At 33.4% G+C, this 19,087-nt stretch overlaps 1 protein-coding gene across 6 annotated transcripts in view; it reads right to left on the bottom strand.

Annotated features, from left to right (window-relative positions):
• The window catches only part of RELCH (RAB11 binding and LisH domain, coiled-coil and HEAT repeat containing), a 125,149-nt gene that overhangs the window by 31,589 nt on the left and 74,473 nt on the right, over positions 1-19,087 (bottom strand). For 4 of the 6 annotated variants that reach the window (XR_005236981.2, XR_005236980.2, XM_008013881.3 and 1 more), the window contains exons 14-22: positions 17,832-17,972; positions 17,246-17,410; positions 14,202-14,349; positions 11,712-11,868; positions 11,004-11,127; positions 9,125-9,173; positions 7,011-7,090; positions 1,919-2,025; positions 524-623 (exon numbers count right to left, since the gene is read on the bottom strand). Coding sequence is in view for 4 of the 6 variants with exons in the window: in XM_008013881.3 (XP_008012072.1) it covers positions 524-623; positions 1,919-2,025; positions 7,011-7,090; positions 9,125-9,173; positions 11,004-11,127; positions 11,712-11,868; positions 14,202-14,349; positions 17,246-17,410; positions 17,832-17,972 (1,071 nt within the window). In the remaining 2 variants the exon portion in view is untranslated. Of the gene's footprint in view, positions 1-523; positions 624-1,918; positions 2,026-6,446; positions 6,549-7,010; positions 7,091-9,124; positions 9,174-11,003; positions 11,128-11,711; positions 11,869-14,201; positions 14,350-17,245; positions 17,411-17,831; positions 17,973-19,087 lie in introns of all 6 variants that reach the window. The other 2 variants (XM_073006254.1, XM_037987976.2) reach the window with 2 other exon arrangements.

The following is a 19,087-nucleotide window of genomic DNA, read 5'->3' on the forward strand; positions in this document are numbered from 1 at the left end:
AACTCTATGGGCAGTTAATGTATTGGGATGCTATTCTACATATGAAATGTTAGGGAATAGTGAAGTAGGAGTAATCAATAAAATGAACATTTCCGTAATTGTAATAATTCATTTTCTAATGCTACTGATAAATTCAACTATATTTTACAATTTGAAAGATATCCTATGCTTTTTCAGTTTATTTTAGTAGTCATTTACCTCAGTAAATAGAAAAGTATAGTCAGAAAGAGTTATGTAAGTTAGAAATTAAAATAAGATTTAAAAGATAGTTGGAGAAATAAAAGTGATAACTGAATAACATTCAAGGAACCAGTAAGGTGAAAAACCATTTTTAAATATGTTAAAGCTAAATTTCTGCCCCATCACACAGTACACAACTAGACACTGTTAAAAGCCATAAAATATATATTAACATAACATGATATGCAAAGCTTTTTTTTTTTTTTTTTAAATTCCCTTCTTCTTCTCAAAAAAAAAAAAAAATCATTACAACTGAAACCAACAGAGGCATCTGTTGACATACCTCAAACATTCTAGCAGCAGTACACCTGACGAGTGCTGAAGTATGGACAACACCATACCACAAAACAGTTAATAGTAACTCATGGTAGGCTGGATTTGCACTAGAAGAAAAAAAAAACAATGTTAAAATTGAGAGCCACAGTCCCTTACTGGTATACTGAAAAACACAATATTTATAAGGAATATTAATGATAACAATATTTGCAGAACATATGGAATTACTTTGTTTGGTTATATAGGTTGCAACTAAGATTCTCGGCCAGGTGCGGTGGCTCACGCCTATCATCCCGGCACTTTGAGAGGATGAGGTGGGCAGATCACGAGGTCAAGAAATCGAGACCATCCTGGCCAACATGGTGAAACCCCGTCTCTACTAAAAATACAAAAATTAGCTGGGAGTGGTGGTGCGCACCTGTAGTCCCAGCTACTCAGGAGGCTGAGGCAGGAGAATTGCTTGAACGCAGGAGGCAGATGTTGCAGTGAGCCGAGATTGCACCACTGCACTCCAGCCTGGTGACAAAGCAAGACTCCGTCTCAGAAAACATACATACAAACAGACAAACAAACAAGATTCTCTAAAAAAGGATGTCACCTTCCTTATACAACCACAATCTTTTAGCATATTCAGAAATCACATTTTTAACTTCTCTAAGAATTTGCAATTGTGACAGATAATTCCACTCTTTTTAATAGAACACAAGTTAAAATTACGAAGAAACAAATTTCTCCATGAGGAAAAAGGAAAGACCACTGGACTAAGAGTCAGGTGGGTAAGTTACAACTTCTGTGGGTCTTGGTTTCTGCATCTATAAAAATTGGGGAAGCAGTACATGTCCTATGTATGTCACATGGATGTTGTAGAATCAAATAAAATCAACTCAAACCATCTATATGGAAGGGTATGTTGGCTGTGAAGCCTATGCGAATAAAAGGTGGTATTATTAACAAATGCATGAGTCTGTTTTCAGTAAAGACAGATAAAATTATTTTAGCAGCCAGATGACGTGATGATGAGCAGGACTAAGCAAATCAAACAGAGTGAAAATAGGAGCCAAAAAAGCTGGCTTTCACTTGGGGCTCCTTTTTCAGTTCTGGGAAACTAAATTTTCTTCAAATCTGTACTTGATTTTATTTCTCCAACTGCTTCAAAGAAAACATATGTCTGCACTCTTCTCCCTACTTTTTAAATTACTATGTATTGATTACAAAATACTAAGAATGAACAAATAAGCAAAGCCAAAAAACAAACTAAAATACACAAAAAAAACCCCTTAAGTTTCAAAACCAAGAGAATTGGTGTGCATGTCAACTCTTTGAGACTTAAAATATGTACTCTATACATCCAATCTAAAAACTTTATGTGCCTTTTAGCAAACTATAAGCTGTTATTTCTTACCCCAATTCCACAAAAGAAGCCTTCAGGCTATCAAGAGGAGCATGAGATAATGAAAGCAGCGTCATTACATCTTCTAAGAATCCAACTAACAGTTTTCGGTCTTCTTCCTACAGAGGAAAAATACTGATAATGAATATCCAAACAATCAAGTAGAACTAAATACCATATTTACCTATCTATAATAAGAAAATGTTACCAAATAAGGGGAAAATATCCAAATTTAGAAGCTATTTTAATTAAAAGATATTTATTAAGCATATCTATCATCAGAATGGTATGAAGACAAAGACTATCCTGATACTTTAATTTAGACCTGTGGTCTAATATAGTAGTAGCCACTAGCCACATGTGGCTACTTATATTTAAATTTAAATGAGAAATTATGTAAAGTGAAAGATTCAGTTCCTTGGTCGAACTGGGGACAGTGCAAAGGCTTAATGACACATGTGGCAAGTGCCTATCTGATTGGACAACTCAGCTATAGATTATTTCCATCACTGTAAAAAGTTTGGATGGTTGGTCCTGATTTAGAACATTAAAAGGTATAATCTTTTATTAAAATTTACCTTACCAATTTTAGTTCCCATGAATTTTGGTTCTACATAATACAAACTACTAGAACAGTTACCCCCTTGTAGAAAAAATAGTAGAAAATTGATTTCTAAGAAATTATCTTTGCAATATCCTAGTGATGAAAACTGCATGCTTGGTAAAATATAGACTACTGTGTTCTTTTAAGAAACAGATGCACACCTTGATTAAAAAATACCTTGTATTTTTCAAACTTTCTTCAACGAACTATTATTACTTTCATAATCAGAAAATATGTTAGAAAAAGAAAACCTGCTAAATTAAGAGAGTAAAAAAAAATAACTTTGTATGTTAAATTAACCTGAATGTACATGGGAAGGGAATCTGATAGTCTTTCAGAAAATAAATACATAATAAAGTCAAGTTGACATTAGGGACATAGGAGGTCAACAGTAAAGAGCTTCTGAATGTATCAATAGATCCATGAGGAAGACTGGATCACCACCTACCCTTTTTTCTTTTCTACATAATCAGGTTAGTTTAGAATGAAGTAGAGATAAGGACTGACAAAAGTAATGGTTAACATGAAAAAAGGATGAATACAACAGTTTCAGGACACGCAGTTTAACTGACAAATCAGCATCAGGGCATCTCTGGAATGGGGATTTCACCCATTTTTAGTTACCTACTATTTCAAATATAAAATAGACATAACTTTGAAAAACAAGCTGGAAATCTGAGAAAAACCTAAATGTGAAATAAGAGCTATAAAATAAGACTTCTAAATAAGTATGAATTCTTTTGATTTTTAAAAATTTACTAAAGTCTTATTTATCATTTTTGGAATCTCAAAACAAGTAACACTGCTTATATATTCAAGTAATTACTTGAATCTCAAAACAAGTAATACTGCTTATATATTTGATTCAAGATAATTTTTGTTTACTATAATTTACCCTAACAAAAAGTTTTGTTTAGTAAGATAAACATTAACTGCTGGTATGTGCTTCCTAAAATAAGAAACACTGGCAATCTGTGATTGCTACCTCAATATACTATTTATTTTGTAATAAGCTGAAAAGTTCTTATCTTTTTACAGATATGAATAACATATTTAGACTTCATAATGTCTCAAAAGAAATGCCCCTTATTCATTTATTCAACAGATCCATTCTGAGGGCCTACTATGAGCCAAACCTTGTTTTTGGCATTTAATTACTATGATTTAAAATGTTATTTATGGTTAAAATAAAAATATTAACAAAACTTCAAGAGGATGAAAAAGAGAGAGAATAAAATACTGACATCACACAAGGACACTTTCCAAAGTTAAAGAGGAGAATGGTAGGCATACTGTTGTGTCTGGCACTGTTAGGACTTAGTATCTTTGATCTCCAAAAATTTACCGAACAATAGAGACAATTTATTAACATACATGACTTAAAATATTTAACAAACAGAAAAGTATCCATATCAGGGTAGTATCAGAAACTAGTGTAGGAAAGAAAAATTTAAAAGAATACTGTGCCACTTTAACAGAGCTGTAACTTCTATTGCAAGGTAATATGTGATACTGTAACTGTATTTTAATACTATAGGATGATTCAAATTTGTCTTGAAAGAAGAGTACAATAACTGGTACCAAAACAGATATATAGACCAATGGAACAGAACAGAGGCCTCAGAAATAACACCACACATCTACAACCATCTGATCTTTGACAAACCTGACAAAAACAAGAAATGGGGAAAGGATTTCCTATTTAATAAATGGTGCTGGAAAAACTGGCTAGCCATATGTAGAAAGCAGACACTGGATCCCTTCCTTATACCTTATACAAAAATTAAGTCAAGATGCATTAGACACTTAACTGTTAGACCTAAAACCATAAAAACCCTAGAAGAAAATCTATACCATACCATTCAGGACATAGGCATGGGCAAGGACTTCGTGACGAAAACACCAAAAGCAGTGATAATGAAGGCCAAAATAGACAAATGGGATCTAATTAAACTAAAGAGCTTCTGCACAGCAAAAGAAACTACCATCAGAGTGAACAGAATGGGAGAAAATTTTTCTAATTTACCCATCTGACAAAGGGCTAAAATCTAGAATCTACAACAATGTAAACAAATTTACAAGAAAAAAACAGCCCCATCAAATTGGGCAAAGGATATGAACAGACACTTCTCAAAAGAAGACATTTATGCAGCCAACAGACACATGAAAAAATGCTCATCATCACTGGTCATCAGAGAAATGCAAATCAAAACCACAATGAGATACCATCTCACGCCATTAAAAAGTCAGGAAACAACAGATGCTGGAGAGGATGTAGAGAAATAGGAATGCTTTTACACTGTTGGTGGGAGTGTAAACTAGTCTAACCATTGTGGAAGACAGTGTGGTGATTCCTCAAGGATCTAGAACTAGAAATATCATTAGCAAAGACTTGGAACCAACCCAAATGTCCATCAGTGACAGACTGGATTAAGAAAATGTGGCACATATACACCATGGAATACGATACAGCCATAAAAAACGATGAGTTCATGTCCTTTGCAGGGATATGGATGCAGCTAGAAACCATCATTCTCAGCAAACCATCACAAGGACAGAAAACCAAACACCCATGTTCTCACTCATAGGTGGGAATCGAACAATGAGATCACTTGCACACAGGGTGGGGAACATCACACCCTGGGGCCTGTCATGGGGTGGGGGGCAGGGGGAGGAATAGCGTTAGGAGAAATACCTAATGTAAACGACGAGTTAATGAGTACAGCAAACCAACATGGCACATGTATACTGATGTAACAAACTTGCACACTGTGCACATGTACCCTAGAACTTAAAATGCAATAATAAAAATTTTAAAAAAAGAAAGAAGAGTACAATACATATGAATTGCTGTACTTTGAATTTAAAGAGCAAAATTAGTAAGTTAGTAGTGGGTAAAAGTTCAGGAAACCACTGGAAAAGGTGTTCTTTCTTCATTCTTACATTCTAACTTCTAAAAGTGCTTTATCCCGAGTCAGTATTTCCACCTTACTGGTGAGACTGCCTCATACTTAAAAATTACTACTATGCTTTGAGACACATCATATGTTATTTACTGAAAACAATGTTAAGTAGAGTATGGCAGCCTATTACATGGTGGCCACCACTGAACCACACACCTCCTGGTTCACACCCTGGCTTACTTCCCTTCTTTTGCTTGAATCTGGGCTGGGCCTGTGACTTATTTAGCAAGGGACTGCAGTAGAAACCATGTTGTGCTAATTCCAGGCCTAAGCCTTAGCCTAGCAGATTCTGCCTTTTCATTCTTGGGAGGCATTAGCTACCATGTGGTAAGTCTGGCTCTGCTGCTTCAGAAGCCATGTGGAGAGAGAGAGGTCCTGAGACTTACGTAGAGACCCCATCAGCTAACCCACTTACTGCAGCAACAGAAGTGACTGCCGGCAAGAACAGCAGAAGAGGACAAAGCTGAGTGAGGCCCAGATTACAGAATCATGAGCAAATGAAACAGTTATAATAGACCATTATGTTTTGGGGTAATTTCTTATGCAGTAACAATTAAGAAAAATAAAGTACAGCTTAAGCATCCCTAATCTGAAAATCCAGAATGCTCTAAAATTTGAAACTTTGTGAGTACCAAACTGATACCGTGTGTGAAAGCCTGTCATCATTTGCTGTGGCTGTTTTTTAGCAGCTGATATAGGTATTCTGTGCTTTGCTACCCTGAGCACATTATTTTTTTTTTGCTGTATTGATGATATGTCATATTTTCTTATTGTTAAGTACATATGTGTGAAAAAGTATAAGAAAATGATTGCTTATTGGTAGCATATAAATGCAAAGTCAGGAATGATGGTGATGCCAACCAACCAGATTGTCCACATGGTGGCTGAGACAGCGATTCTTTTGCTTTCTCATGGTTCAATGTACACAAACTGTTTCATGCACAAAATTGTTTAAAATATTGTATAAAATTACCTTCAGGCTATGTGTATAATGTGTATATGAAACACATTTTGTGTTTAGACTTGGGTCCCATCCCCAAGATATCTCATTATGTATATGCAAATACTCCTTTATCTGAAAAAAAAAAATCCAAAATCTGAAAACACTCTCATCCTAAGCATTTGAGATAAGGGATACACTCAACCCGCATTATTAAAAAGTACTTAGCTAAAAATGATGATAAGGTATAGTGTTCTACAGTGCTCTGTAGCTTAGTTCACCTAACGTATGTGCTCTGCTTGTCATTTATTTATGAAAAACTTATGGAACACAGAGAAACTCTGCTAAGTCAGTATAATCTAACACTTCTAACAAAATATCAAAAAGCTCATAATCTCTAAATTTATTTGTTCAAGTGAGGTTTTACTCAGGCCCTTATTATTCAAATATGCTATCCATTATAAATTATTTATTGAATAAAATAAGTAAATTGTTTTCCTTTGTTGGTAGCAATGTCACTTACATTAAGAAGACACAATACTAGGTATTTTTCTAAATGGAAAGACTTTTACTAGAGAGTAAGAATTTTTCCCTTACCTGAATATAACACGTAAGGACTCCTGTTGCATAAATAGGGACTGTAGCTTTAGTGAGGACCCCATTTCCTGCTGAGGAATCTAAAATTATTAAAATAATTTTAAAAAAGTAAGTATATTTTAAGTGTAAAGGAAAAAATTATAATGTGATTATATTTAAAATTACAACTGTTTACTAGGTTACAAGGAAATACTATCATTACTTTGAAAAACATGTTTTTTGGTGGTTGTAAAATACAACTTAGTGTTTCTTGAAGAGCCATTAGCATAAACATTTCTGATAAATGGGAAAGAACTTTAATAACCCAAACGAGATGTATACTCTTGATTTCCATAATTGGAAATCAGAACTTTCTTCTTGAAAGTCTTCTAACTGTCCATATAGGCAGGTTGTCCAAAATTTTTATGCTTTCAATTTGCAGTTTAGTAAAATGTAAACGCACTCACCTAAAAGCACATAGATATATGTTATTTGATCTATTTCTAGATATGAGGTAGTTTTCAGTACTAGCCTGATTTCCTGAGCCCCTCCTGCATCCTCAATACGGTTTTCAGCCAGACAAAGCCCTGATTATTTTCATGGAGGGGGAAGGAATCATGCTAAGTAAAGCAGAGAAAAAGGGGAAAGCATGCAACCATAGTTGTGTGCCCTGTAACTACTTTACAAGAGATTTTCTTATACAGCCTCTATGGACAATTTCAAAAGAAAAGTTGTGAGAGGACAATTATTATTCACAGCACCAAGAGCTCTTATTTACTGATCATGAGGCACTGTTTCAAGTGCTTTATGTTTGCTGTTATATTCCCAAGAATAGTTTTTTAACTATACTTATTTTGTATATGGCTTCAAATTATTTTCTGAGGGTACTACATAAAGAAATTGAGTTGAAAAGATTTATTTAACTAACTGCCCTGAAGAAATTTTGCAAAAAAGACAGTTCCATTTTCACATTAATTAGTATTTGAGATTTGTTTATTCTCTTGGTAAAAGTACCTTTTTTGGGGAGGGAGTGTTGATGTTAATGTCAGAACATAAGCTTAAAGTATATTGATAGATATGGACTATATATACAGGCACTAATAATCACTTCCTATTTCAACAGGTAAACATTCGTGGCTAATAATTCCAAAAGCTGTCAGTTTTTAAAATATTTACCTTTTTTCTTCACTAACTTATCACAAGAATAATAAACATATAATACCAACAATTTAGGCATTACAAATATCAATCCTTTAAAAAGACATTCAAAATAAACTTTGGGAGTTATTTGTCCCCCTCCCCTGCCCCAAATGTCTTCAATGTCTTCAGGCTTGAAAGAATTAATTTATTCATTCTCTGACTACCTCTGAGGACTGCCAAAAATGGTGTTTTCTAAACCATTCAACTCAAACCACTAAGGTATACAGACACACACACACACACACACACACACACACACACCTAGGATAGATATATATATATTCTCTCTATATAGATATATATATTCAAAATCAACCAAGTTAGAAATGGGGGTGGTGGTGCTACACATGTTCCACAGTTTATTCCTAGAAGCTAGAAAAATACATAGGGACACAAGATCCATACATAAACAAGTCCTTAGGCCAATGGTGCCATAAGTAGACTTCTTAAAGTAGATGAGTGAAAACTATCAACGAAATAGCTGGAGGTACCCATTCAAGCCTGTAGTTTCTCTCATGTTTCATTTGGAAAACATATATGCTCATATACCGTTCTTTTCCGCTATATCTAATTTTTAAAAGTATACAGAACTAATTAAGAATTAGAAGCAGCTTATTTTATAATTGTCAGTCTCTTGAATATACTACTTCAGACCTCTAAAGGTTGAGTACCCAGGCTGTAAAGTTCAGCCTTATATCAATTTGGTTACAATGAAGGTATCTACAATCAGACTGACAGCGATTAATCTCACTGTCACCTCATGGGAAGGATATTAGATGTGACATAGTTATAAAACCAAGAACTCCATAATATAAATTTTCCTTTTCAATTGTAGTTGCTAGTTCATTTATATAATCTACATATATGCAGAATACAGCATTTTTCCTGCATAAAGAAATGCAATTGTTTTTAAAAGTAATAATGAACAAACTCACCAATGTTTTCTTCAGATAGTCTCAAAATCTCCTGAAACTGAGGTTTTACCTAAGTAACCCAAAGAAAAATTCAAAAAGTCTCAGGTTCAATGGGCAAATTGATTAAATGAAATGTTTACTACTGTTGCTACTACTATTTATTTATTTATTTATTTATTTAGCTTTATAGATGACTAAGTCAAGTGGTCAGAAATGTAATTAATTCTTAATCATGAGGCTTAGGATAAAAGAGTCAAATTAATGAAAATGAAAACTTTAAGGATAAATTTTTGAAAAAATCAACTCAAGTCAATGGCCTCTGGTTTCTTTTATTAAATTAAAAGAATTTCCAATATGATTTTAAGTGGTTGAAATTACTGCTTTCTAAAACTGAACTTGGTTATAGAAGGATTATTTAGGTAGATATTATACAGTTAGAATTATCGAAAAAAGCATTTGGCTGTATTTTTACAAAATGAAAAGGAATTCCAGTCACTTCAGGTGTTCAGTAACATATTCATCATGTGATATTAATTATTACAACTTTTCAAAATGAAATATGAAATACAGAATTTAACTTTAATATGTTAAGTTAGAACAAAGGCTTGCTTAAATTTTTTATTATTAAAGTTATCAAAGATTTCAGGCCACTGAAGACAACCACTTACTGTTAAGTACATAAGTAGATTCCTACTTGCTTTTCAAAAAAAAAAAAAATAGCTACTTGTTTTGGAGATATCAAACAATTTTTGCCAATATTGATAACAGGAAAATCAAATTATATCCGTTTAACAACTGAATGCTAGTGAAAAATATAAAATAATTTTGTTTTTCCTACAATAACATTAAGGTCTGGTTTTTGCCTTCTCTCTGTAGGTGAGGCACATTAATTCGTATCTTTAGCTTAAACTGAGAGAGAGACCAGTGTTAAAAGGTTCGTGTACTGAATCATACTTACAGAATTAAAAGACATGGAAGCAAATTCTTCATTTTACACATGAAAAGACTAAGCCCAGATAATTTAACTTAAATATTAAAGATCATAAACATTAGTCAACAGATAATAGGACCATAACCCAAGTCTTCTGAATTTTGTCCAGTTCCTTATACCATACTATTTACTTCAAATGTTTCAGCTACAGATTTAATAGTAAAGAGCTATACTAAATTAAATTTAATAATTAAAATGCTTACCTTCTAAATGTGTTGATTAACATTTGATTATAGAAACTACACCTTTTTATGTCTTTTATTAGCTCTCTAAAGAACTGGTTTAACAAAATGTTATGAAGACAAATGGATTATAGGATTAATGAATAAATTAGGATCTAATGACATTCCAATGTTAATATTTGAAACTACAAAATAACCTGGATAGGCAAATGTGACAAATGATACTTTTGGTAATGACTGAAATATGTAGAATTTATCTCCAGTGTCCACGCTATTCTAAGAGGTGGTATCTTCGCAGCAAGTTTTATATATAAGTTGCTGTGGTTCCACAATCTCTTGAGGTTTTTACCAAAGTGTGCTGAGCAAACAGCTGCTTCCTGAACCTGTGATAGACAGTAAGTACCAGCAGCACATTCAAAGGATTGTGGTTGAGTTCCCTAGCTGACACTTCCTATAATACTGAAAATCTTTGAGGCTATCCACAATGAGTAAAGCTTATATCCAAGTCTGGATATGAACGAAGCGTAGGCTAAATCATCTTCTGAAAATCAGTAAAGATAAGAATATTACCAACTAGAACATTTTTTACTATCATAGTATTCTAAGATATTAAAGAAGCAAATTAGATAAAAGAATGGTTTATGCTTTTATTTACTCTGTTACAGTGTTTACACATTACATTTCTATGTCTTTTTCATATAAGAAAACATGGAATACAAGTTTTTACCTTAGTGTTTGTAAAAATTTTGCCAAATGTCCGGCAAAGGCGCCAGAAAAATCTGGAGAATTCATGGACACAGGCAGTTGAAGTAACATTAATTTTGCCAACTATTTCTATAAGCTGTGGCAACCTGAATGTGAAAGGAAAGAAAAATAGGCAGGGGATACATATAAATTACTGTTTCCTTGCCAATTTCTGAAACAATGCAAATCTAATAACCTCTTCTATTTAGTTCTTTGAAAGGAATGGCATTGTTTGGGACCCTCTGAAAAGGTCGTAAGATTACATTATACTGTATACACTTTAAAAAATAAATTTTAACTGTTTGCCAGAAAATATATGAAATCCTTAATGGTAGAATTCTGAGTACATAGTTAATGTGACTCAAAACTATGGATATGATGCTTCACACAAGAGCTTGGCTTTAGATGGCATCATTTTAGCCTGAAAAATGAGAAGTCTAGATGTAGTTTAAAATCCATCGCCACGACTGGACAAATGAGATGGTAGATAGATCATTTGGATAAAATACAGCAGCACCTTCTTCTCAGATAAATTACATATCCAGTGGTGTGAATCCTCTGTGCCCTAAAGGTGTTTACCATAAATGATGCCAAGTTACATTCTAAAAGTTTTGTTATATTTTGTCCTCAGCGCCAAGGCTAAATATAAGAGTTATCATCCATTCAAATTAATATGGAGGTGGTAACTTACAATTGATTGACAACCCACAGTAAACTCTCCCAGCCTGTTGTACCCTCCTGTTCCAGCTGGTAGTCATAAAGTTGTAGTAGCACTGCCAATTGCTCACGACTTCCGATAATAGTGGACACATCTTGAAGAGGCGACATAGGCCGAGGAAACCTAGTCACTACACATAACAGAAGCAAAATAAATCATATGGAAATTGGCATTTTGGGAACTTAGATATTCTGTTGAAAGGAAAATAAGGTCCTTCCTCCTCATATTTAATTACTTTCTTATTGTATAGTATAAAATTGAAATATACTAATGAAGTCATTTTTTAGGAAAATCAAGAAATTCTTGTGATATGAGAACAAATCCAACAAATCTCAAAAGATTTTATTCCCACAGCAGAATGTAAGCACTATGAGCAGAAATTTTTATCTATTTTATTCATGATTGTGTCCTAAGTGTCTAAAACAATGCCTGACATAAATATTTGTTCATGTTGTGTAATAAATTGGTGATAAAAATATTTGTGTGGGTTACCATTTTTATGAGAAAACAAATCTTCATTCATAACAAATTATAACCCAAATTATATGTGTGTGTATATATAAATGGACATATAGACATATGGATATATCCTAAATGAGGATATAATAAAACCTTTTATAATAAATACATTATAACCTAAATGAAGGTATAATAACATTAACATTTATAGCTACTGTTAAAAGTCAGAAAGTTAAAATAAGTCAACAAGAACCAAAAATAAAGGACAATCACAAGAAAAGTCACATAACTGTTAGAAGGAATCCCATGAGTATTAGAAGGAATATGTTCAGGATGGTACTGTTCTATCTAATCTGTAGCATATGGTTGGCAATAGATGACATTTGAGAATCATTTGTGAAATAAATGAGAGAATAACAAGTATTATGAGTAGAACTGCCCCCTGCCCAAATTTTTATGTTTAAGTCCTAATCTCCAGTATCTCAGAATGGGATCTTATTTGGAAACAGGGTTGCTGTAGATGTAGTGAGACAAGATGAAATCATACTGAAGTAGTCCCTTAACCAACACGATTGATGTCCTTATAAAAAGGGGAAATCTGGACACAGAAACAAGCACACAGAGAGTGTGCCACGTGAAGATAAAGGCAAAGTTTGGGGTGATGCATCTAAAAGCCAAGAAACACTAAAGATTGCCAGCAAACCACCAGAAGCCAGGGGAGAGCCCAGAACAGCCTTTACCTTGCAGTTTTCCTAAGGAGCCTGCCCTGCCATCACCTTGATCTCAGACTTCTAACATTCAGAAGTGTGAGATAATAAATTTCTGTTGTTTAAGCCACTCAGTTGGTGGTACTTTGTTAAGGCAGCCATAGTAAAGGAATACAGAAAATTAAAAAGAAAAAGGGAATCAGAAAGACAGGAAAATCCCTAGGCAGATGAAATGCCTAAATGAGTAAGAGTAAAGGGACAGAACCTGAAGTGGCCAGCTGGGAGAGCTTTATGAAGTCTTATCTAAAGTCTGAATTTTCATTCTCCTCAATAATATCATTTAAAAATGTTAAATTAACTCCACACGATTCATTCTCAATTTTCCAAATAAAACTGACATTCAAATAGTATACACTATTTTTATCATGTGGCTTCATGTATCTTTGGACACACTGCATCATACTCCAAATACATACTCCATGTAGCCTACAGTTTACATGAAAAATGAAACTGAAAAAGATTAAGTGTCTGTTGATGTTCTCAATGTTGTAATTCTTTGTCCATTAGAAACCAGTAAGAGACATGGATGATTTCACAACTTTGAAAAGGCTGCAAAGGTGCCTGACACATAGCAATAGCTTGTCTATAGCCATTTGTCCTGGACGTTAAGATGCAACAAGGTTATCAATTGTCTGCCAACTTGCAAAGGTCATTTACTAGCTACCTGGAGAGTAAGATAAGAAAATACTGGCCTCTGCTGTCAATTTTACATACTTCTGAAAGTAAGTCACATTTCTTCTTTGGAAAAACACAAATTCTGCCACAGATGCTTGTATTTCTTTCTAACAAGGACATAGTAGAAAAAAATAATTATATTTACCTTCCCCTATTAAAAATAAGATTAAAAAGTTGGGGAAGAAAATATAAAGAAAACAGAAATGACAAGCTTCATATACTGGCACTAGTAACTATTAAATGAATCTTTTGTTGACTCAGATCTGTTAACTGAAGGAAATACTTATTTCAGCCTCCCCAGAAAGGCTATAAAAAGGCTATAGATTAAGAGCAAAAAGAAAGTATAAATATTATTTAAAAAGACAACAGGGCTTATCCATAAAAGATGAAGCTGTATTGTTTACCCTAGGTATAATCTGATGACCACAAGATTCTGTACACATAATACATTTTAATAATTATGCTGTCATATAAAGTGATTTTTAGACTTTTAATAAAAAACAATTCTTTGGGAAGCTAAGCTCATATTCTACATTTTTCTTCCAGAATTCAAGTTCAGTACCTTCTATCTGTGGCACTTCACCATGAAGCTTGGCTTTGCTGGAGAAAGGTGCATTCTGTAGCACTAATGCAAAGAGAGATGGGATCAACGACTGCAAGGCAGAAAGATACATGTGGAGCTTGTGTTCATCCAGCCCATGTTCTCCTTCCTGAAACATAAGGAGGTGGAAGCTAATTTTAGTATTTTGAAGCTACATTGCTAATTGGATTTATGTATGATGTTCTTCCTCTTTGTGGCAAATCAAAGATTTAAGGATCTGTATGTTGGACTCAAGCGGTAAGGCACTATAGAGTGGTAGAATCTTTTACATGGAAAATTATAGGGTAAACATCAGTCATTTCCATTCGTAGGGAATAGTTTTTATAACTTTACTTTTTTATTAGAGAAGCTCTTATTTTCTGAAATTTTATAAGACATGGTAAAGAAATTAAAGTAAGGGACAGGAATCACTTTATCTTTTTTCTTGTTAGAATTGATACATAAATAATTGTACATATTATGGGGTACCATGTGATATTTTGATACAGGCATACAATGTGTAATGATCGAATCATGGTATTGAGATATGCATCACCTCGAACATTTATCATTTCTTTGTATTATGAACATTCCAAATCTTCTCTTCTAGTGATTTTTGAAATATATAATCTATTATTGTATAGTATATATTATATATATAATATATTGCATATTATCAAATATATATATTTGATAGCACACCCTACGGTGCTATCAAACACTAGAATGTATTTCTTCTATCTAACTGTATTTTTCCATTCATTACTCCCCCAGCCCCCAGTTTCTGGTCCATTCCACTCTTTACCTCCTTGAGAACAACTGTTTTAGCTCCCACATATGAGTGAGAACATTCAATATTTGTCTTTTTGTGCCTGGTTTATTTCACTTAATATAATGTCCTCTAGGCTATCTGCTGCAGCAAATGACAGGATAGCATTTTTTTTAAATGGCTGAATAATATTCCATTGTGTATATATACCATATTTTCTTTATCCATTCATCTGTTGATGGACACTTAGATTGAATCTATATCCTGACTATTATGAATAGTGCTGTAAGAAACATGTGAGTGCTTGAAACTCAACATGTGAGTCCTTGAAAGTATGTGCCTTTTCAATATACTGACTTCCTTTCTTTCAGATATATACCCAGTGGTGGGATTGGTGGATTAGAGATATTTTTGTTTTTAGCTTTGTGAGAAACCTCCACACTGTTTTCCATAGTGGCTATACTAATTTACATTCCTACCAACAGTGTACAAAGGTTCCCCTTTCTCCACACCCTCACCAGCGTTTGTTTGTTTTTTTTTTTTGTCTTTTTAATAATAGTCATTTTAACTGGGGTGACAGATATTCAACTGGGGTGACAATCATTTTGGTTTAGATTTGCATTTACCTTATGATTAGAGATGTTAAACACTTCTTCATATACCTTTTGGCCATGTCTTCTGTTGAGAAGTGTTTATTCAGATCATTTGCCCATTCCTTAATTGGCTTTTTAATTTTATTTATTTATTTATTTTTTTGCTGTTGAGTTGTTTGAGTCCTTGCATATTTTGGTTATTAATCTCTTGTTGGATGGAGAGTTTGCAAATATTTTCTCCCATTCTGTAGGCTGTTTGTTCACTCAGATGATTCCTTCGCTGTGGGGAAGCTTTTTACTTTAATATCCCATTTGTCTATTTTTGCTTTTGTTGCCTATGCTTTCGAGATTTTTCTTCAAAAATCTTTGCTCATACCAATGTCCTGAAACAATGTTTTCTTCTAGTAGTTTCATGTCTTACATTTAATCCTTAATCCATTTTCAGTTGACTTACTGAAGAAACTGTCCTTTCCTCAATGTATGTTCTTGGTGCCTTTGTCAAAAATGAGCTGGCTGTAAATGTGTGAATTTATTTCTGGGTTCTCTACTCTATTACACTGGTCAATATGTCTATTTTATGCCAATACCAAGATGTTTGGTTATTAGAGCTTTGAAGTATGTTTTGAAGTCAGGTAGTGCACTTTTTCCAGATTTGTTCTTTTTGCTCAGGCTTGTTTTGGTTAGTCATAGTGGTTCCATATGAATTTTCAGATTGCTTTTTCTATATCTTGAAGAATGTCCCCGGTATTTTGATAGGGATTGCAACGAATCTGTAGATCACTTTGGGTAGTATACACATTTTTAACAATTTTTCTATGAACAATTGAATATCGATATCTTTATTTTTTTTAACATTTCCTCTTTAATTTCTTTCATCAATGTTTTATAGTTTTCACGGCAGAGATTCTTCATCTCTTTGGTTATATATATTTCTAGGCATTTTTTTTAAGCTATTGTAAATGAGATTGCTTTCTTGATTTTTTTCAGCTTATTCACTGTTGGCATATAGAAATGCTCAAATGCTAACCCAGCAGCAGTTCATGCTATAATACTTCCCCTCTCCTACTTCCTATCTCTTTTTATAGATTTGGCACATAGTATGCACTACACAAATAATAGTTTCTCTTCTAGTCTCTAAAAGAAACTTTTAGTACAAAAACTGGATCAAGAAGTTTCTATTGTTTCATCAACGTTTCTTTAATTCTTGTATGTGGGAAAAATTAAAAGTTCATTTTATAAATGAGAAATGAACTACTGGAGTGGAACAACCACAGTTAAAGCAATTTTGACACTATGTAAGAAAGCTTTAGAGACTCATTTTCTCTGCATTCTGGAACTAGAGTTAATGCTTTGTGTAAAATATTTAACTACTCAGAAGGGTCAAGAAAGAACTAGCTTTCTGAATAACGCAGGAATTACTTCCATGAAGGTGCATTTCAGCTAACCAGTGCACATCATGCCCTTTCTCCTCCTCCAGCTTCAGCAAAGCAAAACTTCCTCAAATCTCTTTCTTGGCCCCAGTCCAACAGTATCTTTAACTGGTAATGTATTAGCATGTTAAGCTAAGGGGCACTTTCTGTCTCTGTTCCCTAACATTCTTCCAAGATGGCTTAGGATAGACCTTTTAAATTTCTATAAACTATATAAACAAAGGAAGAACTCACCCTGAGAAGTTTTTCAATCTTGTTCAGTAGTGTAAGTATAAGATGAGACTGTAAATTTCCAAGTTCTGTAGTCCACGCAGCGTAAGCTGGTAAAAATACTTGATGTGTAGCACTAACTACTCTTTCTGAGGGATCACCTAAGGCTGACAGCAACAATTCAAAACCCTGCCAATGAGAAAAAGGAAAATGTAGATTTTTAAAGGGATAAACTTAAAATAAAACACTTATTAAAAGGTAATAAAAATTTCAATAAATTAAGAAAATATTTTTAAGCAAGAAAGAAGGCCATCCATAATCCTAGCCTTGCCATGTATCCACTGATGAGCAAACCAAAGAGAGGGAGTGGTAAACAGAATACATCCTGCCAATTTCCTGCCAGAAAGCTGTGGCAGATACTTTAACTGAACTGTAGCATTCTTTCCTCTGAGTTGCAAAATTGAAACCAGGCAGCCATCCTCAAATGACTAAAGTTGACACACCTGCCATCCTTATGATATATTATAAAGTATCCAAATCAGAGATTTGGAATATTATAATACTTGGAATTTTGTAATTGAGTAAAAGGAGGTCATTCTGAAAAACATACCTGATGATATTTGTCTGGATCATCAATGTATCCCATTATGATACCAAGGCTTTTGATAACAGCTTCTCTTACCAAATCTGCCTTATCTTCCATTAACATTTGTTGCAACATTGAAAGAACCAAGGAGCTACGGATTTCTTTCTGAAAATAAACACGTTTTTACTATTTATTTACATCTAAGCACAGAAGTATAGAAAATAATATGACAAACATCAGTGTAGTCAAAATCCAGATTAAACAGGTATTAACATTTTTATTAAAAATGCTAACTGCTAGTGTACGGAGATTTTGCTTCAGACCTTTGTTTTTTGAAGACATAAAACATTACAGATATAGCAAAAATACGACTCAGCCCCAAATCCCTTCTGCTCTAGAGGCAATAACATCTACTCTGAATTTGGCATTTATTAATCATTGCTCAGCCTGTTTTTTTATCTTTACTAAATATTTAAAAATCTCTCAAATCCTTGCAGTTCACACTAGAAAGCACTTTTGACAAATCAACAAAGTCTACTACAAACTCTACTACAAATGGACAATGACTCTCCTGTCACTATTCGTTCCACTCCGAGAAGCGCACTGAGAGTTGTAACAGGAGGAATTATAAAAATCTCTCTGGCAATTAGAAAATTTGTCTGGGATATGGTGAGGAAACATTATAAAATCCTGGCATTCCTATTTCTTTGAAGAAGTGGGAAAAAAATTCAAACAGGATAATAAAATATGAGAGTGAACTTTAAAAGTACTTAAAAATCGCATTGCTCTTTTTTATGCTAATATTTAATATAATGCACACCCACTGCTGTGGCTTGATTTCACACAGAATATTTTCCAGTTATGATAAAGAATGTTTTAGTTTAATGGCTGAGGTTAGGATTAAGAGCTACCAATATACAAATTCATGCTCCTCTTATCCTACTTGCACTAATATTGCAATTTAATCAATTTATAAAATTCTTAAAACATAAACTTGTTTAAGTGCTTTTCCCATATAATAACTAGGATAAAATAAAAATAAAGGCGGAGGACATGGCTATTTTCATAAATTTACAACAGGATTTGGTATATAGAGCAAGGCTTGAAAGATATTTTTAAAAAGTCTGGTTTTCACTTTTTAGAAACAAAAATACATGCAATTTTAGCATATCTTAAAACACATTTAGGTTGGTGAATATATAACATCTTTTGGTACAGCCCCATTTATTTACTGTTTAGGCTAAAAATTGCCCTGAAACACTTTAAACTATCTAAAAGGA

Source organism: Chlorocebus sabaeus, chromosome 18 (assembly GCF_047675955.1).
Source record: "Chlorocebus sabaeus isolate Y175 chromosome 18, mChlSab1.0.hap1, whole genome shotgun sequence".
Lineage (NCBI taxonomy): Eukaryota > Metazoa > Chordata > Mammalia > Primates > Cercopithecidae > Chlorocebus > Chlorocebus sabaeus.